The sequence below is a fragment of the Rhinoraja longicauda genome, chromosome 11 (genome assembly GCF_053455715.1).
Source record: "Rhinoraja longicauda isolate Sanriku21f chromosome 11, sRhiLon1.1, whole genome shotgun sequence".
NCBI classification, from domain to species: domain Eukaryota; kingdom Metazoa; phylum Chordata; class Chondrichthyes; order Rajiformes; family Arhynchobatidae; genus Rhinoraja; species Rhinoraja longicauda.
Window position 1 is genome coordinate 49,346,964 of NC_135963.1, and position 26,502 is coordinate 49,373,465.

At 44.4% G+C, this 26,502-nt stretch overlaps 1 protein-coding gene across 1 annotated transcript in view; it reads left to right on the forward strand.

The window, feature by feature from the left end:
* The window catches only part of LOC144597984 (E-selectin-like), a 51,776-nt gene that overhangs the window by 22,102 nt on the left and 3,172 nt on the right, over window positions 1-26,502 (forward strand). Inside the window, exons 7-11 of the mRNA XM_078407849.1 lie at window positions 3,979-4,164; window positions 6,793-6,978; window positions 15,897-16,082; window positions 20,625-20,810; window positions 22,553-22,669. Coding sequence (XP_078263975.1) covers window positions 3,979-4,164; window positions 6,793-6,978; window positions 15,897-16,082; window positions 20,625-20,810; window positions 22,553-22,669 — 861 coding nt within the window. The remainder of the gene's footprint in view (window positions 1-3,978; window positions 4,165-6,792; window positions 6,979-15,896; window positions 16,083-20,624; window positions 20,811-22,552; window positions 22,670-26,502) is intronic.

The following is a 26,502-nucleotide window of genomic DNA, read 5'->3' on the forward strand; positions in this document are numbered from 1 at the left end:
CTCCAGAGATGCTGCCTGACCCGCTGAGTAACTCAAGCACTTTGTGTTTATCATCAGAGATCTTGCTGATAATCAGTGATCAGCTCCTTCTCTGACTGCCATGCACATATCCAGAAGCTCATTGGACATAGGAACAGAATTAGGCCATTTGGCCCATCGAGTGTGCTCTATTATCATGGCTGATCTATTTTTCCCTCTCAACCCTATTCTCCATAATTGTCCACTGTAGCCCACCAGCACATCCTTTATCTGATAATGGAGGTGGGTATCTGGACAATAAAGGGTTAATTTAGGATGCATATGGGAAAATAATTTACAGGGAGTAACCATGGGAACAGGAGTGGTTCATTGATCTGAAATCCGCTACAGACATGATGGGCTGAATTATGGTATGAGAAAATATGAATTAATTGTTATAGGAGCAGAATTAGGCCATTCGGCCCATTAAGTCAACTCCGCCATTCAATCTTAGCTGATTTATCTTTCCCTCTCAACCCCATCGTTCTGCCATCTCATAATATCCTTTGGCACCCTTACTAATCAAGAACCTATCAACCTCCGCCTTAAAAATACCCTATGACTTGGACTCCACAGCAGTCTGTGGCAATTAATTCCACAAGATCAGCTACCTTGTGGCTAAAGAAATTCTTCCCCATCTCTATTCTAACGGCACATCCGTTCATTCTGAGGTTGTGCCCTCTGGTCCTATTTTCATACTTCCCATTCTTTATCCTCTTTGAGCATTGAAATGGATGTGTCATCAACTGTGCAGTCAGGTCCTGATTAGTTAGTTAGGCCAAGTTTTGTTTCCAGATTGGCCGTGTGTCCTTGTTTCTTTACTGTTATCTTGTCAAGAGACCAGACTGTTAGATAACGATGCGATTTGGCTTCATTAAGTCAGTCAAGGCTAGGTTCGTCAATCAACCATTTCCTGTACATGTTAAACTGCCCTTTCATTGTCACAGTTACTGCTTTACCAGTCTTTTCAAAATGACAAAACAAATCAGGCAGGTTCCTTGATAGCAGCTTGTTTTTTTTTTGTTAGGGGATCAGGAGGATAATCCCACATTAGTCCTAATGCTAATAGTTTATACATGTTGTTTAATCACAAGTTGATATGATTTTTTATTTTTTTACTTCTAAATAACTTCTATTTTTTTACAATTATTTTAGTCAAGTCAATTGATTTTAAATGTTGCTGATTATCAGAAATGTTTAATTATCTGTTAAAAAATACCTTTTTGGAAAGGTTATGTCTGCCGTTATGTCTGCCGTTATTCATTGAAGAAATATGCAATCAGCATGAACATAAAATCAAAGGGCAAACACAAGGAACTGCAGATGCTGATTTACCAAAAAAGACACAAGGTGCTGGAGTAACGTCAGCGGGTCAGGCAGCATCTCTGGAGAACATGGAATGTGACGTTTTGGGTTGGGACCTTTCTTCTGTCTGATTTTAGTCGGGGAGAAAGGTGGGGGTGGAACAAAGTCAGGCCAGTAATAAGTGGATACAGGTCATAGAGTCATAGAGTGATACAGGGTGGAAACAGGACCTTCGGCCCAACTTGCCCGCACCGGCCAACATGTCCCAGCTACACTAGTTCCACCTGCCCACGTTTGGTCCATATCCCTCCAAACCTATCCTATCCATGTACCTGTGAATGCAGGTGAGGGGGGTGGGGTTTGATTGACAGATGATTGGACAAGGGCCAAGGTGAAAAGATGAAAAATGTTAGATAAGGATAGAAAAGGTGTGAAACGTGAAGCCAGAGGTAGGAATATAGGTGGAGGGAGAGAGGGGGGAGGGAAATGGAGAACTGGGTATGCATGCAGGTGGGGCACAGGGAAGAAAAGGGAATAAAAGGGGACATGCAAAAGAGAGGAAGATTGATTACCTAAAATTGTAGAATTCAATATTCATCCCCCCTGGGTGTAAGCTCTCCAATCAGAACATGAGGTGCTGTTCCTCCAGTTTGCATTTCAGAGAAAACCCACGCAGGTCACGGGGAGAACGTACAAACTCCGTGCAGACAGCACCCGTAGTCAGGATCGAACCCGGGTCTCTGGCGCTGTAAGGCAGTAGCTCTACCGCTGCGCCACCCTGCTGCCCATGTAAACTAGGCCACAACAACTGCACTGAATGCAGTAAATGAGTTCAGAGGAGGTGCATGTGAACCTCTGTATCACCCAGAGGGACGGCTGAGGTTCCTGGATGGGTGAGAGACAGGAGGTACAGTGTTACATCTCCTGCCCTTGCAATAGAAAGTACCTGAGAAGGGGGTGGTTTAGCTTGGAAAGAGTTGGGTGAGCCCAGGAGTTGTGCAGGGAGAGGTCTCTGTGAAAAGCCGAAAGAGCAGGGGATAGGAAGATCTAACAAGGGATGGGATCACGTTGAAGGTGGCGGAAATGTTAGAGAATGAGGAGGCTGGTGGGGTGAAAGGTTAGGACTGGGGGAAATCTATCATGGTTCTGTCTGGGGGGAGGGGGAGCAAGAGCACAAGTACCAGACACGGAGGAGATGTCGCGGATGGAGCCTTCTACAGTTGCAGGGGAAAGTACCTGTGGAGGGGGTGGTTTGGAATCTTCTCTGTCCCGTAGTTCTGCTCTCATCCCAGACACAACAGGATAGAGTTCCCTGGTCCCCACCTTTCACCCCACCAGCCTCCTCAACCAACACACAATTCTCTGCCATTTTCGCCACCTTCAATGTGATTCTGCCACCAGTCACATCTTCCCGTCTTCACCCGCTTTTCACTTTCCGCAGAGACCACTTGCTCCACAACTCGTTGGGTCACTCATCACTTCACGCCCAAACCACCCCCTCCCCAGGTCCTTTCCGCTGCGGCCACAGCTGTCCCCATGTCTCCTCCCTCACATCCTTCCAGCGACCCCTGCAGCCTTTCCAGAGGTTCACATGCATCTCCTCTAACATCGTTTTACTGCATTCAGTACTCCCGGTGTGGCCTCCAGGACATTGGCAAGGCCAAGCAGAGACTAGGCAAAGACAGTGTTCAGTTTTGCTGAAAACTGGCACTTTATATAAGAGCAGGAGATACCACCATAGCAATCATGTTCAACTGGGATCCGACAAGACAAACGTACTGCACCAATAGACAATAGACAATTGACGATAGACAATAGGTGCAGGAGTAGGCCATTCGGCCCTTCGAGCCAGCACCATCATTCAATGTGATCATGGCTGATCATTCTCAACCATTTTGCCTGCCATTAAATCTCCAGATCAGTTCTACTGATAAATTCTATTTTCAATGGATTTCAGAATGCAATGATCCATATTCTGAAATAAATATGTTTATTACTATTTTTTAATGGCAACCTAGAATTATAACTAATTCACAGTTTAACTAGTTATTATCCTCTTCTCAACAAAAATGAAGAAAACTCAATCTTCTATAAAAATCGTGGAAGTGTGTGGGAAAAATAATTTATGTAAAGCAGTGTTTGTTATGATGAGTGACCCCATTATTCCCTTATTATGTATCTGTACACTGCAAGTGGCTCCATCGTAATCATGTGTGTTCTTTCCGCTGGCCGGTTACCACGCAACAAAAGCTTTTTGTTGTACCTGGGTACACGTCACAATAAACCTAAATTAAACTAATTGTTCATTGGAGGACTTTAGGTTGATCATGACTCTTTGATGGCACCACATGAGTGCATGTGTGGACCATAGTGATTCGCCAGTGCAGTCATGAAGGTTGGGTACAATCTCCAAAGATGCACGAGGTGTCATGGTTTTCCTTGCAACTGCCCATTTTGGAGCAGATGTTAAAATACCCTGGCAATGAGGTGTAGTGTCCTCCAATTACCCTCATGTTTATGAGATGTCCAAACTCCATATGTTGTCGGTTTGCCTGCCCAATGCCGTTTTACTTTGATATGTGCTTTGTGGATTTACAACAGAACACATTTATATAAAAGTGCAATTATTATTCATTTCTCCGCTTTCTGTTCCAGCTGTGAAATGTGATGATCTGCAGCTTCCCAGGAATGGATATCGGAACTGTTCCCCTTTAGGTGGAAGCTTCACTTACACATCAGTCTGTAACTATAGCTGTGTGGAAGGGTTCTCATTGAACGGGGTGGAGAGTCTGCAGTGTGACAGCTCTGGAAGATGGTCATCACCCAGACCAACTTGTGAAGGTAGTCTGTGTTTAACATGCATTTACATCATTCTGACCATTCCATGAATGTTGAGACCCACCAGGGTACTGACAAGTACTGATTTTGAATATTTGTTTTGAGGAATAGCGTGAAAATATAAAGGGCTTAAATGTATCTTCACCATTCCAGTGGTTCAATAGTGGTTTACTTGTCACATATGCAACTGCACAGTGAAATTAATTCTGCATAGATTACAAGGCGCTGCCATTTCTGGCGCCAGAATTCAAAGTCCAAAGTCCGGTCGGCCCGCGTGCACGCTGTTCTGAAGCAGTTGCTATGAGCCGATGTCCCTCCCCTCCCCTCCCCTCCCCTCTCCTCTCCTCTCCTCTCCTCTCCTCTCCTCTCCTCTCCTCTCCTCTCCTCTCCTCTCCTCTCCTCTCCTCTCCTCTCCTCTCCTCTCCTCTCCTCTCCTCTCCTCTCCTCTCCTCTCCTCTCCTCTCCTCTCCTCTCCTCTCCTCTCCTCTCCTCTCCTCTCCTCTCCTCTCCTCTCCTCTCCTCTCCTCTCCTCTCCTCTCCTCTCCTCTCCTCTCTTCCTCTTCTCTTCTCTTCTCTTCTCTTCTCTTCTCTTCTCTTCTCTTCTCTTCTCTTCTCTTCTCCCCTCCCCCCCTCCCCCCCCCTCTCCTCTCCTCTCCTCTTCTTGCCATATTCGTGCCCTGCAGCGGTGGAGGGAATGACCTGCTTCACCCTCCCACCAGCCCTTGCTTCTGGGAATGGACATTGAGCCGATGGACCTCTCCTCTCCTCTCCTCTCCTCTCCTCTCCTCTCCTCTCCTCTCCTCTCCTCTCCTCTCCTCTCCTCTCCTCTCCTCTCCTCTCCTCTCCTCTCCTCTCCTCTCCTCTCCTCTCCTCTCCTCTCCTCTCCTCTCCTCTCCTCTCCTCTCCTCTCCTCTCCTCTCCTCTCCTCTCCTCTCCTCTCCTCTCCTCTCCTCTCCTCTCGTCTCTTCTCTTCTCTTCTCTTCTCTTCTCCCCTCCCCCCCCCTCCCCTCCCTCTCCTCTCCTCTCCTCTTCTTGCCATATTCGTGCCCTGCAGCGATGGAGGCAATGACCCGCTTCACCCTCCCACCAGCCCTTGCTTCTGGGAATGGACATTGAGCCGATGGACTTATTTCCGTGCTGCATGACTCCATGACTCTATGACCATGATCGATATTACAGATGCCATTTTTTAGCTGGTGGGAACCTGCTTTAAACTGTTCGCTGTAAGCCTGAAAACTATAATGTCCTGGTGCAGGAGCAGCCTCTTCCCTACAGCCACTAGGTTATTAAACTCAACAACCTCAAATAAGCTCTGAACTACATAGACCATTATTTTTATTATTCCACTATTATTGTTTGTTTGTTTTTTATGTGTGTATGTGAGTGTGTATACACACACTGAACTTTTTTTCTCATTTATGATATTGTTTACAGTGCACTATGTTTACATATTCTGTTGTGCTGCTGCCAGCAAGAATGTCATTGTTCTATGTGGGACAGATGACAATAAAACACTCTTGATTCTTAATGTCAGGCCTCAATTATGAGAGGCTGTAGATGTCCACAAAAACCCCAGCCAGTTGATCCTGGTAGAGTTTTAGAACGTGGCCAGGTAGACCATCAGGCCCAGTCGCTTTTCCAAGGGTTCACTCTGGTGAAGGATCTTCTGACGTCAGCCTCGGTGACTGAGACTACGATGCCATCGTGGACTATGCGGGCCGGAGAAGACACACCAGTCACTCCATTTTGAAGCATGCGTAGAATGTAATGACCTCACCCGGGCGTGCAATGACCTCGCCCTGGAGCGATGCTTTGCTGTCGCCTGAGCTGCCGCTCGGTGTCTCCTTGCAGGACGTGATGGCGTGCAAGACCTGCCACAGCTGCCAAACGGCCTTCCCGTCTTCCAATTTAGGGTGAAAGTGTGTCTTAGGCTTTTTGCTCGCCTTATCCAGGTCTTCTTCTTCTTCTTCTTCTTCTTTCTTCTTTCGTGTCCATCATCCATGTTTCAAATGTTGACATCGCTGTCATCGTCCGTCCTGAAAAGGACGCAGGCTTCCGGCGACAATCAGTGGGAGCCTTCACCGTACCTGGACTTACTGTATTAATCAGTATTTTGCGATGATATAGCTCAGAGAGAAACAATCCAAGGTTCCTGCCAAGGGAAACAGCTGTCCGCGCTCCATCTGAACATTTCTGCTTATCTAGGAATCAAGAAAATCATGTACTTGCTGTTCTTACATTTCTACCTCTTTACGACCATTTAAATCTAGTTTAACTGTTTTAAGTGTCTCGAGGCATCAGAAACATGAACAAAGTATTCAAATTGATAGCGATGTATGGTCAAACTTAGAATGCTCTTCTTCTTAACAAAGATTAAGGAAACCCCATGATACAATATGTTGTAGGTGTGTGAAAACCCTAATTTCACGCAAAGCATTGTTTTTAGGATGAGTGATTTCATTTTTCATTGGGGAGCTCGGGGTTGATGGTGGCTCACTGACAACACAGCATGACTACGTACAGGGCCCAGAGTGCAGGCTCTGCACTCTGATGGATGCTTTGAGGATTTCCAGTACAAAACACATTTTATAAAAGTCCAATTATTATTCATTTCTCCGCTTTCTGTTCCAGCTGTGAAATGTGATGATCTGCTGCTTCCCAGGAATGGATATCGGAACTGTTCCCCTTCAGGTGGAAGCTTCACTTACACATCAGTCTGTAACTATAGCTGTGTGGAAGGGTTCTCATTGAACGGGGTGGAGAGTCTGCAGTGTGACAGCTCTGGAAGATGGTCATCACCCAGACCAACTTGTGAAGGTAGTCTGTGTTTAACATGCATTTACACAATTGCTTACTATATTACAGCGAGCGCTAAAACCTACTGATGAGCACTGATTTTGAATATTTAATGTGAGGAATAGCATGAAAACGAAACAGTTTTACATTTACCATCATTGTTTGTCCCCGTGATTATGCCAGTGCTTCATATAATGGTATGAAATATCGTTGATTGAGAGCGTGTGGCGCTAATCCCTTTAAATAGCATCATCGTTCTTTATTATTAATAATTAGCTGATAAGATATCCTTCTCTTTCTGCTTTAGAAACACGCCATAATTATCCTTAGTGTAAGAAAATAACTGCAGATGCTGATACAAATCGAAAGTATTTATTTCACAAAATGAATGAAGAAGGGTCTCGACCCGAAGCATCACCCATTCCTTCTCTCCTGGGATGCTGCCTGACCTGCTGAGTCACTCCAGCATTTTGTGAAATAAATACCATAATTAACCTTATTTTATTCTGGGTGTGATCGGGGTCGTATTTCTCCTAATTTATGCTGTGAGAGCAACCAGTTATTTTCACTTGAGTTTTTCGGACTCAGCTGACTAAGCTGTAAGTGACCTTTCTGCTCTGTCCTTCTGTCTCTCACATCTTTCAGTTGATTTTGCAAAAGATCAGGCAGATCCAGGAAACAGCTTGCTACGTTTTCGAATTATCAAATCGATGTAGTCAAAATAATCGTAAAATAATCGTAGCTGGGGCACAAACAGCTCCACAAGAAAGAACTGGTTGTTTCCACTGACAACAGGACAAGTGAAAATAACTCCAATGTTTACCCACAATCTGGACTGGTGTGGTGCTCGACCAGGTTCATGATCCCCTAACCACCCTGGACCTGCTCTCTTTATGCTTCGTGAATTGCAAAATTGCCTTTCAATTAGTTCAGGTTTTTTTTTAGTTTGGAGATAAAGGCCCTTCAGCCCGCTGAGTCTGCGCCGATCAGCGATCCCTGTACATTAGCTCTGTCCGACACACTAAGGAACAATTTACCATTTTTGCCAACGCCAATTAACCTACAAACCTGGACGACTTTGGAATGTGGAAAGAAACCGGAGCACCCAGAGAAAACCCGTGCAGTGAGGGAGAGAAAGTACAAAACTCCCTACAGACAGCTCCCGATGGAACCTGGGTCTCTGGTGCTGTCAGGCAATAACTCTACCGCTGCATGCCGTTGTTAGGAGTCACCGACACTTCAGCAGCGTGTTTTTCGTCACTTCTCTTAGACACATCCCTGGGGTGAAGAATAACTTGCTTCCACTCAGTTTCTCTTGGTTCTGAAGAGGTTGATGAGCCTTTTGTGGGATCCATAGACTGTCAGGAGTGAGGCAGGAGACGCTTGAAGGAATGGATGGGATGAGGGGTTAGTGAGGCAGTTCACTCCTCTTGCCATTTATATTGGCCCTCCATGTGCAGCCAACGTCTGGTCGTCAGATTGGTATCACCACTCCAGATGCTCTTATTTAATGTTGTGAGATCGCAGGCCAAGAATTTATACGAGGAGAACGTTATACTTTCCAAGTTGAAAACGTGTTTGGAATATTGCCTCAGTAAACTCTTACCATTACAGATCTTGGGTAAAAGGGCCATTTTGGGAGCATGGTGTTGGGCAATAAAAACTGTGGCCCGCACATCAGAGCCAACTGAATGCAAGTCGGGCATTGCTCTCTTCCCCTGCCAGTGGATTTAGAGGATTTTGATTGGATTTAGAGTGTTTATGGTTTCTTTCCAATGTTTTGTGATGCCTGTTGTACATACTCTAGTTCTCAGATGAGTCCAGGAGACCAAGGACCATAGGCCATGAGCTTTGTGCCAGGTCTGAGGCCATGATCATCAGTCTTTGCTGAAAAATGACTATTGAGATATGGGAGGATGTCCGTGTTTTCCAGAATCTCATTGTGAAAACATTATTACAGGGGGCCGTGTTGGTTGTGGGGATGAGTGGCTAGGGGCCTTTGTTTTGTAGATGCTAAGTGTGAGACCACACTCTCTCGGTTGCTTCAGGCAGCAATAACTTGGAGCTCGGCCTCAGAACATGTACAGATGCAAGTGTCTTTACACTGCCACACAGTGCCTGAGGTCGGGGTAACCTTGGTTCTGAAGAGAAGGTTGCATAGTTTCCCATTTTCGTATAGATTGGCTCAACTCGACTTGTTGGAGGTGAAGCTCAATATTGCAGCTAGAAAATCTGCGGGAAGCCCATTTGTGTCCTGCATGAATCCTTGGCTGGAATGTGTAGCACTGCCAACACACTGATGACATCAATTTGTGTCACCGAGTCAGTTCAGAATCCTTTGGTTAAGGCCACAGCCTGTATGCCTGCATGTAGCAGACACTAGACGGAAATGACTTTCTGCAGCAGTCAAACATTTGTCAGCTGCCCCACATTTCGCCTCGTTTTGTTTAGAGATACAGCACGGAAACAGGCCCTTCGGCCCACCGGGTCCGCGCCAACCAGCAATCCCTGCACATTAACACTATCCTACACCCACCAGGGACAATTTTTACATTTACCAAGCCAATTAACCTACAAATCTGTACTTCTTTGGAGTGTGGGAGGAAACCAAAGATCTCGGAGAAAACCCACGCAGGTCACGGGGAGAACGTACAAACTCCGTGCAGACAGCACCCGTAGTCGGGATGGAACCCGGGTCTCAGGCGCTGCATTTGCTGTAAGGCAGCAACTCTACCGCTGCGCCACCGTGACCGTTTGACAGAGTGATGTCAAGCAGGTCATGATTGGTGATTGATATTATCTCTGCATTGGGCTTGTGGTGAAGATTGTATCCATCGTGCCTTAGGGTGGGGGAAGTATACATTGTGCAACTCTGCAGCCAGAAGGAGGTGGCATTCGTGGTGGACTAGGCAAGCAGAGAGACCTTCCTGTAGGTACACAAATGGATTTCGCTCCTTCCCTGAAGAGGACCATGATCACCAGCATCTCACGTCCGCTGACATCTCTTCCTCTTCGCGGTGCGGGAGAATAGAATTTGTGTTGGTGTTGCTCAGAGAGAAATGGTCTAAGCTTCCCGACACTTACGTAATCTGCACTTCCTGCTGCACTTACGTAATCTGAATGTTTTTATCCATTTTGCAAATCAGGGGGATTGTCAGCCTTACTGCTTTTCTGTTCATTACACATATCTTCAAGAACATTTATTAATTTCAACTCCTTAAGATTCAAGATTCAAGATCAAGATTCAAGATATCTTTATTTGTCATCCAAAAAACAAGTTTTTTGGACGAAATTTCGTCACCCACAGTCCAACAATAAGAGCAATAAAATAAGCAAATTACACAACCCCAACCAACACAAAACCCCCCAAAAAGAAACATCCATCACAGTGAGTCTCCTCCAGTCCCCTCCTCACTGTGATGGAAGGCCAGAATGTCTTTTTTCTCTTCCCCTGCCGTCTTCTCCTGCGGTCAGGCTGTTGTCGTTGCCATGTTCCAGGCTGCGCCGGACGGTGAAATGTCCGCAACGGGCCGACCCAAGCCCCGCTGTAAGTCGGGGCGGTCGGGGCTCCCGACATTGAAGCCCCCGCCGAGCAGAGAAAATTCCGTGGCCTATTTCAGGCCGCGCCGGACGGTGAAATGTCCGCGGTGGGCCGACCCAAGCCCCGCGATCCGCTGCCGCTGCCGGAGCTCCCGATGTCGGCATCCACGCGGCCCGAGCCTAAGGCGAGTCGCAGCCGCTCCCGCAGCCTCCGAGAACGGCCGGCTCCGCTGATGGTGAGTCTGGTCCGCGGGCTCTGCGAACCAGAGCCCTGGAGGCCGCCAGCTCCAGGAGTTGGGCCGATGGTAGGCCGCAACAGGAACGGAGACACGGCCCAGAACACAAAGGTCGGGTCTCCGTTCGGAAGGGACACATATTACAATTTTACAGTTCCCCCCCCTCCCCCCCACATACACACATAGTACACAAACACAAAAACACCACATCACAACTACAATTAAGACAACAAAAACAACAAAAACACAAAGACAAATGGACTGCAGGTAAGCCGCAGCTGCTAGGGCAGCGCCGCCATCTTGGTTACATCTGATTTGACCTTTTTTAAATGTCCCCAGATTACAAAACTATTTACAAAGCATTAGACTTGGCAGCAGTGAGATGCCAAACCTAGCATTGTGCTTCTTATTTTTTTTTTTTTTTTTTTTTCTTTTTTTAAGTACGGTAAATTACAATAATACAACAGGTATATCTTAATACATTTTTTATACCGCTTCCTTTTTTTGAGCTTTAAGAAAAAGATAGAAGTAAAGAAGTAAAGAAAGAAAGTGCGCAAGAGTCGTGAAGTGCAAGAGAGTGTTGGGAAAAGAAAGCCCCTTGGAAAAGAAGTTAGAGAAGGAAGTAAAGTAAGAAAGTAGACCCTAGAAAAGAAAGAAAAAAAAAAAAAAAAAAAAAAGTAGAAACAATCGCTCTATTATAACATTAAACTCCGCAGGAAGGGGACTACCAACCAAGTCTGTTTTGTTGTTTTACCTCCCGTTACCAGGTCCTGATACCATTTATTTATTTATTTCTTTGTAAAATTACTATTGCACCTCATGCTTGTAATAGGTCCAGAAACGTAGACCACGTCTTTTGGAATTGGTCTGCTTTACCTGCTAAGAGGAATCTCATCTCTTCCAAATGTAGTGTTTCAAACATATTTGATATCCACATTTTTATTGTTGGTGTGGGCGCATTTTTCCAGAATTTCAGTATGAGCTTTTTTCCCATTATTAGCCCGTAATTAAATAAATTCTTCTGAAACACGTTTAATTCAGGGTTACCTTCCGATATTCCAAAAATGATCCATTCTGGTTTTGGTACCAGTTTTATTTTGATTAATTTTGAAAAAATATCAAATATTTCATACCAGAATTTTTGGATTTTTGTACAAAAAACAAAAGAATGCGCTATAGTAGCTTCTTGACACAGACATTTATCACAAATTGGTGAAACATTCGGGAAGATTTTATTTAATTTAGTTTTTGAATAATATAATCTATGTAATGTTTTGAATTGGATGAGCGTATGTCGTACGTTGATCGAACATTTATGCACCTGTAGTAAATGATTATCCCAACTCTCTTTTGAAATTTTTATAGCTAATTCTTGTTCCCAGTCTCTTCTAATTCCATCTGTTGTGGGTATTGCTATGTTTAAAATGATATTATATAAATACGATATTAGATTAGCTGATTCCGCCTTTGTCTTCATTGCTTCATCCAGTAAGTCGGAAGGCATATTATAATAATCTTTTGTATATTTTTTCAGATAATCACGAATTTGAAGATATTTAAAATATTGGTTATTTTTCAAATTATATTTCAGTTGTATTTGTTGAAATGATAGTAATTTTCCCAATTCATACAAATCTTCGAGCGATTTGATTCCCATTCTTTCCCATTGTATAAATGATTTGTCTATAATTGATGGTTTAAACGATGGATTATTGACTATTGGTATTAAAAGAGATAAGTTTCTTAATTTTAGATTCTGTTTTATTTGTTTCCATGTTCTAATTGTGCTATGTATAATTGGATTTTTATTATAATTTTTATTATTCAGATTTATTGGTGAGAGGATAGTCGCTCCTATATTACTCGGGGAGCAGTCCCCTTTTTCCATTAAGATCCAGGCCGCCTGATGGGCAGAATTGTCCAGCAGGTGAATCATATTTTTAATATTTACTGCCCAATTATAATACATAAAGTTAGGGAGCGCTAGACCCCCCAACTCTTTTCGTTTATTAAGGTGTGCTATTTGTATTCTATGGGATTTATAATCCCATATAAAATTTGTAATATCTGAGTCCAATTTTTTGAAAAACCTTTTAGGAAGATATATAGGTATTGATTGAAATAGGTATAGGATTTGTGGTAAGAAAATCATTTTTATAGCATTTATTCTGCCTATTAAGGACATCGGAAGTGTTTTCCAGAATTTAATCAAATTATTTAATTTCTTAAGTAGGGGATTATAATTGGCTTTAAACATATCCTGGTAATTTCTAGTAATTTCAATTCCCAAATATTTGAATTTTTCTGTAGCTATTTTAAAAGGGAATTTCCGGAGGTGTGTTGAGTCTTTTGGATTTATCGACATAATTTCACTTTTGTTCCAATTTATTCTATATCCTGAAAAGGATCCAAAGTCCTCAATTAAATTTAATATGTTTGGTATACTAATTTGTGGTTTTGTGATGTACAGTAGTACATCATCGGCATATAGGGATATTGTGCTTCTTATGAACAAAGACTAAGAAAATTCTGTCTTCGATTAAATATTTTTTTTGCACGTTTATGTGAAATCTAATTTAATGCACAGCATTGACGCAATATGCTGGAGTAACTCAGCGGGTCAGGCAGCATCTTTGGAGAGAAGGAATGGGTGACCTTTCGGGTCAAGACACTTCTTCGCGACCCGAAACGTCACCCATTCCTTCTCTCCAGAGATACTGCCTGACCCGCTGAGTTACTCCAGCATACCTCCAAGCTCATCAGAGGAAGGCAGGATAGAAGTGAGTACGTGGATTGGCTGATCAATTAAATTAGAAGTTTGGTGAATTGGCCAATTAGACAATTTAGTGACTGATATAAACAAGGCTTGCACAAGGGGTGCAGTCCTGTCTGGCTGAGGTGAGGAGGTTACACTTGTTTTTGACACTAAAGTAATGGAGTAATGGCGGACAAGTTGGTGCAGTGTGTTTCCTGCAGGATGTGGGAAGGTAGGGACACCGCTGGAGCTTCTGGGAGCTACACTTGCAAGAACTGTGTCCAGGTGCAGCTCCTGAATGAACGTGTGGTGGAGTTGGAAAAGCAGTTGGATGACCTCAGGGCCATCCGGGAATGCGAGAGTTTCCTGGACAGGACCTACTGTGAGGCTGTCAAGCCGAGGGTCCAGGTTGAGCGAAAGCGGGAGACCGTTTCAGGGGGGAGTGAACGTGGACTACAGGAGACTCCGGTAGCTGTGCCTATTGCAAACAGGTACACCCTCTTGGGAGCTGTCGGGGCAGATGACGCTTCCAGTCCGAGCGGCGGACAGGTTGGCAGATCTAATCCAGGCAAGGAGACCCGACCGGGGAGACCAAAGTCGGGAAGAGCCATAGTAGTGGGTGACTCCATTGTCCGAGGTACGGACAGTAGATTCTGTGGCCGCAGGCGGGACTTGAGGATTGTCTGTTGCCTCCCTGGTGCCAGAGTTCAAGACATCACGGACCGGCTTCAGAACATCCTAGTGAGGGAAGGCGATCAACCGCAAGTAGTTGTGCACGTGGGCACGAACAACGTCGGGAGGAAGAGGAAGGAGATACTGCAACGTGAGTTTAGAGAGTTAGGAAGAAGACTGAGAAGGACGACGTCAAAGGTGGTTGTCTCTGGATTGCTTCCTGTACCTCGTGCTGGTGAGGGCAGGAATAGAGAGATCGGGGAAATGAATGTATAGCTGAGGGGCTGGTGCAGGGAGCAGGGATTTAGATTTCTAGACCACTGGGATCTCTTCTGGAGTAGGGGTGACCTGTACAAATTGGGAATATGGAGATGGAGTTAAAGGGGAAGCGAATACAGGAGAAATTGCAAAGGACTCTCGAATGAATGAGAAGGGAAGTTCTAGAAGGGATAAGAGAGTAAGGTCAGGGCCAATTGTGACCGGTGTGAGAGGGGAGGTGAATACCGAAGTTAAAGTGTTGTATTTAAATGCACGAAGTATAAAAAATAAAGTGGACGAGCTTGAGGCTCAGTTAGACATTGGCAAGTATGATGTTGTGGGAATCACAGAGACATGGCTACAAGAGGACCAGGGCTGGGAACTGAATTTTCAGGGGTACACAATGTATAGAAAAGACAGACAGGTGGGAGGAGGGGATGGGGTCGCTCTGTTGGTAAGGAATGATATTCACTCCCTTGCAAGGGGTGACATAGAATCAGGAGATGTAGAATCAGTATGGATAGAAATGTGGAATTGTAAGTGTAAGAAGACCCTAATGGGAGTTATCTACAGGCCCCCAAACAGTAGCCTCGACATAGGGTGCAAGTTGAATGAGGAGCTAAAATTGGCGTGTCGCAAAGGTAATGCTACGGTGGTTATGGGAGATTTCAACATGCAGGTAGACTGGGAAAATCAGGTTGGTAATGGACACCAGGAAATGGAGTTTGTGGAGTGCCCCCGAGATGGATTCTTAGAACAGCTTGTACTATAGCCTACCAGGGAGAAGGCAATTCTGGATTTAGTGTTGTGTAACGATATTCTTGCTATTGAGAGTGTGCAGTGTAGGTTTACTAGGTTAATTCCCGGAATGGCGGGACTGTCGTATGTTGAAAGACTGGAGTGACTAGGCTTATATACACTGGAATTTAGAAGGATGAGAGGGGATCTTATCGAAACATATAAGATTGTTAAGGGGTTGGACATGTTAGAGGCAGGAAACATGTTCCCAATGCTGGGGTAGCCCAGAACCAGGAGCCACAGTTTAAGAATAAGGGGTAGGCCATTTAGAACGGAGATGAGGAAAGACTTTTTCAGTCAGAGAGTTGTAAATCTGTGGAATTCACTGCCTCAGAAGGCAGTGGAGGCCAATTCTCTGAATGCACTCAAGAGAGAGCTAGATAGAGCTCTTAAGGATAGTGGAGTCGGGGGGTATGGGGAGAAGACAAGAACGGGGTACTGATTGAGAATGATCAGCCATGATCACATTGAATGGTGGTGCTGGCTCGAAGGGCTGAATGGCCTACTCCTGCATCTATTGACTATTTTGTGTCTACCTTCGATTTAAACGAGCATCTGCATTTTTTTTCATGCAAAGCATTTTGTCCCTGCACTCTGATGGGTTGGCTTTGAGAATTTCCAGTATAAACACATTTTATAAAAGGTGCAATTATTATTCATTTCTCTGCTTTCTGTTCCAGCTGTGAAATGTGATGATCCGAAGCTTCCCAGGAATGGATATCGGAACTGTTCCCCTTCAGGTGGAAGCTTCACTTACACATCAATCTGTAACTATAGCTGTGTGGAAGGGTTCTCATTGAACGGGTCGGAGAGTCTGCAGTGTGACAGCTCTGGAAGATGGTCATCACCCAGACCAACTTGTGAAGGTAGTCTGTGTTTAACATGCAATTGTACAATTCTGCCGCATTCCACAACAAGTGTTGAGACTTACTGGGGGACAGAAAGGTACGGATTTGAGTATGTGTTTCTGGGTAGAGTGTGAAAATACAAAAGTCTTAAATTCATTTCCATACTTTTACAATGAGCAAGAGTGTGCGATGCAGTCCTTTTAAATATTATACCATTATCTATTATTAATAATTGGCATGGAATATATTCTCTTCTTTCTGCTTTAGAAGCACAGCACAATGAACCGAACTTTGTCCTGAATGTAACCAGGGCCATATTTCTAACAATGTATGGTGCAGGAGCAACCAGTTATATTTTCTTGAATTTTCCCGACTCCTCTGACTAATTATAATGATATAGAGACGTATAAAATTACAAAAGGACTGGACAAGCTGGATGCAGGAAAATTTTTCCCAATGTTGGGGGAGTCCAGAACCAGGGGCCACACCGTTTAAGATTAAAGGGGAGGCCATTTAAAACTGAGGTGAGAAGAAACCTTTTCACCCAGAGAGTTGTGAATTTGTGGAACTCTCTGCCACAGAAGACAGTGGAGACCAATTCACTGGATGAATTTAAAAGAGAGTCAGATAGAGCTCTAGGGGCTAGTGGAATCAAGGGATATGGGGAGAAGGCAGGCACAGGTTACTGATTGTGGATGTTCAGCCATGATCACAATGAATGGCGGTGCTGGCTCGAAGGGCCAAATGGCCTCCTCCTGCACCTATTTTCTATGCTTCTATGTTTCTAATTGTAAGTGAGATTCTCTGTTCTGACCCACACAGCCCAATGGTACAACTTTCAGTTAATTAAAAAAAATATCAGGAAGGGTCTGGAAACAGCTTGCTCCTCCATGTTTAGAAAGTAGCCAGATTATCAAAATAATCTTCAAGTAATCGTAGCCAGGGCATATGTTTCTCCAAGAGAAAGAGAACAGGTTGCTTTTTCTGAGAACAGGACCAGTGTAAATAACTCGCACTGATTCCCCTCGATCTGGGCTGATGCAGTGCTGGATCAGCACATGATCATCCACCCACCTTGGACCTGTTCTCCTTACTGAGTAGTTGACTGTACCATGTCTCTTTGTTGCTATCCTGTCACATGAGATAGGTTGTGAACAGTGTTGGTCAGACATCACAAGTTTTATCAATGTACAGCTGAATTAGAAATTGGCTTTCAATTGACAGGAGTCACCACTTCAGCAGTGTGTTTTATATTACTTCTCTTAGACACTCTCTTTGGGTGTATATGAGCTGAGAGGAATGTTATACTTTTCTAAGGGAGCACTGAAAATATCTTTGGAATGTTACCTCTGTGTAGGGGTGCCAACGATCTCACTCCCAAATACGGGACAAGGTGACGTCACCGCCCCACGTGACCTCTCCCAACCAGCGGCCACGTGCTCCTACTCCACCAATGGCGGCCGCCCAGGCAGGGAGGCGGGTTGCTACGCGCTACGCGACCTCGGTTAGGCGGTGCCCAGGCCTCAGGACCTAGAGTGTCGGAAACCTCGAGTGTCGGGGCCTAAACTGTCGGGGCCTACAGCGCTCCCCGGGCCTAATACGGGACAAGGTCAGTCCCGTACGGGACAAACCAATTTAGCCCAAAATACAGGATGTCCCGGCTAATACGGGACAGTTGGCAATGCTACCTCTGTACCTCTAGTGATCTTTTACTATTATAGTTCTTGCATTAAAGTGCCCATTTTGGAAATGTGGTGATAGGCAATCAAAAGTGTGCCCCACATGTCAGTCACGTGAGTGCAAGGCAGGGATTGAGGGTTGGCTTGTTGCCCTGAGAGACGATACAAATGTTCCTGGTGTGGGGGAGCTGGCATTGACTTTCCCCACGCCAGACAGCAGGGACACCTTCCTTTCGTCACCACAAATGGGTTTCTCCCTTTCCTTGAAGATGATCATGATCACCCGCCTCTCAGGGTCATTGACACCTCCTCCCGCCCACGGTGCAGGAGATGAGGATTGTCCCTCGTTAGTGTGTAGGGTAGTGTTAATGTGCGGGGGGTCGCTGGTCGGTGTGGACTCAGTGGGCTGCAGGGCCATTTTCCGTGCTGTATCTCTAACCTAAACTAAACTAAACAATAACTTGCAGCTTGGCCTCACAACAGAATGAAAAAAACAATCCAAGGCTGTGGACAGGAATTGTCCATTGTGCTGGCTGCATCTGAAAGTTTTTGGATACCAGAGAATCAGGAGAATAGTCATAAGATCATAAGTGATAGGAATAGAATTAGGCCATTCGGCCCATCAGGTCTACTCCGCCATTCCATCATGCTGATCTATCTCTCCCTCCTAACCCCATTCTCCTGCCTTCTTCCCATAACCTCTGACGCCTGTACTAATCAAAAATCTACCTATCTCTGCCTTAAAAATAACCACTGACACACAATCATCCTGTATAAGAAAGAACTGCAGATGTTGGTTTACACCAAAGATAGACACAAAATGCTGGAGTAACTCAGCGGGACAGGCAGCATCTCTGGAGAGAAGCAATGGGTGTCGTTTCTGGTCAAGAAGCTTCTTCAGACTGAGAGTCAGGGGAGAGGGAGACACAGAGATAAGGAAGGGTAAAGTGTGAAAAGGAGACATCGAGCTGGATAGCAGGAGGAATCACAGAGGGGGAGCAGCGAAAGAGGATGTTGCAGAACTCTTGGTGGAGAGAGGAGGAGAATGTCTTCAAAGTAGGCGTACCTTGAGATTTTGCAGTGGAGCAGACGAAATATGGAGAAAGGAACTACATATGCTGGTTTACACCGAAGATAGACACAAAATGCTGGAGTAACTTGTAGACAATTAGTAGACCATTTGGCCCTTCAAGCCAGCACCGCCATTCAATGTGATCATGGCTGATCATTTACAATCAGTACCCCGTTCCTGCCTTCTCCCCATACCCCCTGACTCTGCTATCTTTAAGAGCTCTATCTTGCTCCAATACTCAACTCCTCTTGTCATAAAGGCCAACGTACCATTAGCTTTCTTCACTGTCTGCTGCACCTGCATGCTAACTTTAAGTGACTGATGAACAAGGACATCCAGATCTCTTTGTACTTCTGCCTTCCTGTTCTTTCCACCAAAGTGGATAACCTCACATTTATCTACATTAAACTGCATCTGCCATGCATCTGCCCACTCACACAACTTGTCCAAGTCACCCTGCATCCTCATAGCATCTTCTTCACAGTTCACGCTGCCACCCAGCTTTGTGTCATCCGCAAATTTGCTAATGGTACTTTTAATCCCTTCATCTAAGTCATTAATGTATATTGTAAATAACTGTGGTCCCAGCACCGAGCCTTGCGGTACCCCACTAGTCATTGCCTGCCATTCTGAAAGGGACCCGTTTATCCCTACTCTTTGTTTCCTGTCTGCCAACCAATTTTCTATCCATGTCGGCACCCTACCCCCAATACCATGTGCTCTAATCTTGCCCACTAATCTCCTATGTGGGACCTTATCAAAGGCTTTCTGAAAGTCCAGGTACACTACATCCACTGGCTGGGACAGTCAGCATCTCTGGAGAGAAGGAATGGGTGACCTTTCGTGTCGAGACCCTTCTTATTGTTTTTCTGCTCAATAAACATATTTTCTAACAAAAATTAAATAAATTTCCACTCCTTACGATCAGTTAAATCTAGATTGACTATTGTTAAATGTCCCTAGATTACAGAAACATTTACAAAGCATTAAACGTGACAGCAGTGAGATGCCAAACTTAGAATGTTCCTCTTATGAACAAAAATTAAGAAAATTCAATCTCTATAAAATATTTTGCATGTGCATGGGAAATCTAATTTTATGCTAAGCATTGCTTGTTAGGATGGGCGATACCATGTGTGATGTATACATGCAACAATATGGTAAAGCTGCTATGTGATGTATACATGCAACAATATGGTAAAGCTGTGCCTGCGCATTTGCTAAAATAGACAATAGACAATAGGTGCAGGAGGCCATTCGGCCCTTCGAGCCAGCACTGCCATTCAATGTGATCATGGCTGATCATTCTCAATCAGTACCCCGTTCCTGCCTTCTCCCCATACCCCCTGACTCCGCTATCCTTAAGTACACAGTTAAAATGGCGATCTTGTGTCCAGACGTGTGTTGTTTTGGTCTCCCACTCAATGCATGCTTTTGAGAATAATACTGAGTAGAACATATCACCGTGTTTCATCAGAGAGTTTGGGGTTGATGGTGACTCGCTGACTCAGCGTGACTGCATGCAGGGGCCAGTGTGAAGATTGGGTGCAATCTCCAAAGTACAATGGATGAGGTGCCAAATTACAGTTTCCTTCCATCTGCACATGTAGCAGATATTAAAATACACAAGGCAACGAGGTGCAGTTTCCCCAGTTCCCCTCTCTATTGTGGGATGGTCACGTTCAATATGGTGCGGGTCGGCCACATACTGATTGTCTCTGCACTCTGATGGATGCTTTGAGAATTTCCAGTACAAAACACATTTTATAAAAGTGCAATTATTATTCATTTCTCCGCTTTCTGTTCCAGCTGTGAAATGTGATGATCCGTCGCTTCCCATGAATGGATATCGGAACTGTTCCCATTCAGATGGAAGCTTCACTTACACATCAGTCTGTAACTATAGCTGTGTGGAAGGGTTCTCATTGAACGGGTCTGAGAGTCTGCAGTGTGACAGCTCTGGAAGATGGTCATCACCCAGACCAACTTGTGAAGGTAGTCTGTGTTTAACATGCATTTACACAATTCCATACTATACTACAAGTGTTAGATCTTACTGAGGTACCTGAGATGAGTATGTGTTTTTTCAGGAACAGTGTGAAAACGATAAGTGTTTTGATTTTATTATGTTGGTTTTATATAATTACCTGAAATATCAGTGCTTAGTGGAGTGTGTGTTGTCACTGCCTTGAAATATTATCATCAATGGCTTTCATTAATAATTAGTTTACTTTAGTTTAGTATTCTCACAAGTACTGAGGTACAGCGAAAAGCTGCAAATGTCAAAAGTTGCTATCCAGTCATCAAAAAATCTTTGCATGATTAAAATCCAGCAATCCACAGTGTACAGATACTGGAAAACACGGTATATTATTTAGTTGAAGATAAAGCCCGATTACAGATAGTTCAATGGAGAAATGGGAGTGACTGAGGTGAGGCAGGTCCTTGATTATGCTGCTGGCCTTGGCGAGGCAGCGTGAGGTGTAGATGGAGTCCATGGAAGTGAGATTGGTTTGCGTGATGGTCTGGGCTACATCCACATCTCTCTGCAATTGCGTGCGGTCTAGGGTGGAGCTGTTCCCAAACCAAGCTGTGACGCGACCCGAAAAAATGCCTTCTACGGCACATCTGTAAAAGTTGATGCGAGTTGTTTGGAACATGCTGAACTTCCTCGGCCTAGAAGTAGGAAGTAGAGATGTTGGTGTGCTTTCTTTGCCATTGCTTCGATGTGGCTGGTCCAGGACATATTGCTGGGGGGGGCCGTACGATGGCAGCCTCGCCAATGGTCTGTCTCGTCTGCTTCCTTCATTGCGTTTTTAGTTTGTTGTAAAATGTATGTTTGTTTTAGGTTATCTTTAGTTTTGTATTATGTGGGGTGGTGGGGGAAACTTTTTTACTCTCTTTCCTCGACGGAGACGCGACATTTTCCGTGTCGTATCTCCATCTGCACTGCGGCCTAACATCGTGGAGCTGGCGGCCTCTTGCTGGGACCTCGGAGCTCCAACCGCGGGAGCCTGCGGACTTTAACAGCGTGGAGCTCGCGGTCCCTGGTTAGGGATCGACTTCGGGAGTTCCAAGCCGCAGGAGATTCGACTGCCCCGATTGCGGGAGTTTCGATTGCCCCGACGCGGGAGCTTCGATCACCCCGACCGCGGATGGTTCGACTCACCCGACCGCGAGAGAAAAAGGAGGAAAGAAGATAAGACCGTTGCCTTCCGTCACAGTGGGGAATGTGGAGGAGCCGCTGTGGTGGATGTTTGTCAAATTTGATGTAGTTGTGTGTCTTGTTGCTTTTTTGGTATGACTGTATGGCAAACCAAATTCCTCGTATGTGGCAAAACATATTTGGCTCATAAATTACGATTATGATTATGATTATTTTTACTCAGCAATATGATGGTTATAAGAACTTGAAGCTTTTGACCATCGCTACTTTGGCGCATCAATGTATCTCACAATCGAGTACTACTTCACTTCCTGAAGATTACTCCCATAATGAACAGAGAATATATCCTCCCCTTTCTGCTTTAGAATCCACTATAATTAACCTTGTTTTTTTCTAAAAGTTATCCTGTCCTTATTTCGAATAAATTTATCCTGCGGATGCAAACAAATACTTTTCGTTACAGCTAACTCCAATCGTAAGTAGGTCTTTCCTGGTGGGTCTGACACAGCCCACATCTCAGCTTTCAGTATCATATATGTGTATATATATATTTTTTAAACTTTTGTTTTAGGTGCTGAGCAAAGGCAATATGCAACTAAAGTGGCCATCGGCACAGCCAGTGGGGCTTCAGCTTTGTTACTGTCCCTGCCTTTTCTTGGTTACATAATCAAGCAGTATCGAAAGAAAGGTAAGGCTCCAAAATTCTCACTTTTCTTTATTGCGCTAGCATCTTATGTAACTTGAGTGTGTTCTGAGTCTGGGAGAGTACAAATACCCATCTGCTTTGAGTTGAGGTGAGTTTAGTTTATTGTCACGTGTGCCGAGGTACAGCGAAAAGCTTTTGTTGCCTGCTAACCAGACAGAGGAAAGACAATACATCACTACAATTAAATCAACCACAGTGTACAGCTACATGTTACAGGGAACAGCGTGAATAACGTTTGGTGCAAGATCAAGCCAGTACGGTCTGATCAAAGGTAGTCCGAGGGTCTCCAATGAGGTAGGTGGGAGTTCAGGACTGCTCTGTCGTTGTTGGTAGGATGGGTCAGCTGCCTGATAACAGCTGGGAAGAAACTGTCCCTGAATCCGGAGGTTTGTGTTTTCACACCTATACTTTTTTCCCGATGGGAAAGGGGAGGAGAGAGAGTGGCCAGATGACTTTCAGGAGCAAACTGGGCCTTGATTCAGTGCTTTATAGCTGGTGCAACCCAGTCAAACATAGCTGCTGTTTTGCGATTGGGGTGTTAGTTTACTAGACTCGCGTATGCCTCGGATGGGAATTGGACAGCAAATTATTGCCAGAAGGTCCAAATACAGCAGTACTCTCAGTAATGCACCTGGGACCTATGTCAACATGGCAAGCAACTCCTTAATTATTTATCTCCTTAATGATTGAACTGAGGAATCTGTACTGGGCTGCACAGAATCAGACCCAGGAGAGACAATACTCAGCTCAATGTCAAATTATGTACAGGTTAAAAAAAAAAATAGGGGAGAGAAAGTTTTGATTGAGAGAGGGAGATGTAAAAGAAAAATCAATCTAAAGACAAAATGTATTCAATATTTCATTTTCCTTTCATTTCCAACAATACTTGGCTGATGCATTCAGATCCATCTTGTAAAACTTTGAGTAGTAATAGTGTGTTTTGGAGTTGGACCAGTTGTTTGCAGTAATTAAACGTAAAACATGTTAATATATCTACTTCGTTAGAATAGTAGCATCAAGTGGTCCCTTAAATCCAAAGGGGGAAGCAGACACCATTTATGCAAAGATCAGGCAACATGGGCAGAAACGTGTGGAGTTTTTCACTGAACTCTCAAATTGCACTCACCAGAAGTTGCTATCCTGGTTAAACTTGGATAACAAGAAGCCTTTGTTTGTGGACTAGTTTGATGATTTTAGCTGCTTCATTAAATGCCATATCTGCTTCGCCTGGCATTCCTTAATCTTTTTCTTCTTCTGGCGTATGGCGTGCACAGCCTAAAGTTGTAGGTCAAGGGTGGACATCCAGGCCAGGGCAGCATCAGTTGCTGGGTGGATGGCCTTGATGACACCAGGGAAAAGCCTCAGTGAGGAGTCATTCACGATGTGTGGGATGGTCTGGTCTGGATATCCGCAGTCACAAGCAGGGCTTCCTTAATGGTACTCTAGATTATTTTCTCACCCCTGTAATGTAGCTCTTTTGTCCATGTTTGAACCAAGCTTGAAATGAGGCCAAGAACTGAGTGTTGCAGGCAAAGTCTAAACTGGACATTTGTCAGCATGTTACTGCTGATTGGAAATCTATAAGCATCAATATTTGAGATTTGAGACAATTGATTGGACCTCCAGTATAGAATAGAGTTTGATAGCTAAAAAGATGATGAAAGATGATGATTGAGTAATGAGTGGAGCGAATTAAACGCTGACCCATAATGCCAAATTGATCTCATGTTACAGAACATAACAACATAACAAGTGAGAGAGAAATAATTTCACAAACAAATTCCTTGATCTCCAACAGTCTATCTGCCACTTTTCTGAACTCCAACAGTCTATCTGCCACTTTTCTGAAATTATACCCCTTGATCTTTATATATTTTGTGAAAATGAAAGAGGAATCGTGGCATAACCTTTTTTTCGGGACTTTTATTTGTATATTGGAAGGCAAGGTAGCATGAAGAAATATGCAGAAAAAGATCTTGGCCTCACTTGCTCGTGTCTATTTTGCTATTGCTTAATTGTTCATAGTGGCACCTAGATTGCCTTCCACAATAAATAAGTTCCCGTTGAAAATCCTAAGAACTCTCTAAATTTTAATTTTGTTGACCTGAAATGTTAACCTTTGTTTTGCTCGTCACTCGTTAACCTGCTGAGAATTACCAGTATTTTCTGTTTTTATCTCAAAATTTGAGTGCTGGGTATGTGGCTGAGCACTGGCCTTGGTCATGTGAATATAAATATAGATGTGCAATTAACACGATTGAAATACATTTTAGACAAGTTCCAGTTAGATGGCAGCAAATTGGGTTGGCCAGAATCGCAGCGCCTTGTGCAAGGCTTTTTTATCGTTGAGGTCTGCTGTCTATTTACCTATTTACCTAATGATTTGAGCTAATTGCAGTCATTTAAGGTCAAGCTTCACTGACCACAGTCGGCAGCTTTAAACATCATCCATTTTACACGTTTAGCAGTTTGTAACAAAACAACTGATAGCACTTTTAGTTCTCATGAGCTGCAATGTTTCCTGCTGATGATTCTGCTGATATTTCTTTTTAACTGTCTCGTAGTTCCCCTTATCACGATATAGCAGAGATATATTTAACTAAGCATCAGATACGTTCTGTTAAGGATCTCACCACAATATTGACTGACACCTATGAAAAAGATTCAGATCTTTCACACCATGAAATTTGTAATGTATTTTCGAAACCCAAAGGTTCACTTATCATTGAGTATGTTGTTGATGGTAAGTGCTCGGGCTTTGACTCGAGGGGCTTTGGTGAAGCGGCAGAGCAGAGGATGACAGCAGGTCAGGGCACGGTCTATTGTTTACTCTGTGTGATTTCCTTTTTTTCCCTTGTACTTGGTCCAATAGTCTAATACTTAGTCCAATTGTACTTATTTTCTTGATTAGTACGGGTGTCAGAGGTTATGGGGAGAAGGCAGGAGAATGGGGTTAGGTGGGAGAGATAGATCAGCCATGATTGAATGGCGAGTAGACTTGATGGGCCGAATGGCTTAATTCTGCTCCTACTACTTATGATCTTATGAAAAGCGATGACAGGTGAGAGAGTGAATGCTCCTCCTGGAGGATTGACACAAAATGCTCAGCGGAACAGGCAGATTTTGTGATTGAAACAGATTTTGTGTCTTCGGTGTAAATCAGCATCTGCAGTTTCTTCCTACGCATCCCCCTAGAGGATGTTGGAAGTCAGGGATACTTCCTGCGACCATGAGTACTACACATGCAAGAGGTGCATTCAGCTGCAGTGCCTGTCGGACTGCATTAGGGAACTGGAGCTGCAGCTGGATGACCGCAGGCACTTGTGGGAGATGTGAGCATTACAGAGAGGTGGTGATGCCTCGGGTGCAGGCAGAGAGTAGATGGTGACCACTAGGAAAGAGAGTAGGCAGAGTGCAGAAACCCCCAGTGGCCATTCCCATCTAAAACAGCTCTACCCTTCTAGATACTCTTGGGGTGTGACTCCGAATCTGAGGCAATGCAGGAAAGGGTGAAATCAAGCAGAGCCAGAGTGATAGGAGACTCATTAGAACAGGATATTCTCAATGAGGTTCTGTGGCAGCAAACGAGACTCCAGGATGGTGCGTTGCCTCCCTGGTGCCAGGGTACAGGATGCCTCGGAACGGCTGCAGAATATTCTCAAGGGGGAGAAGAAGCAGCCAGATGTTGTTGTGCATGTTGACACAAATGATATAGGGAGGAAAAGGGAGAAGGTCTCGATGAGTGATATGGGGGAGTGATGATAAGAAGTTAGGCAATAGGATAAAAAGCAGGACTTTGAGAGTAGTTACGCCCG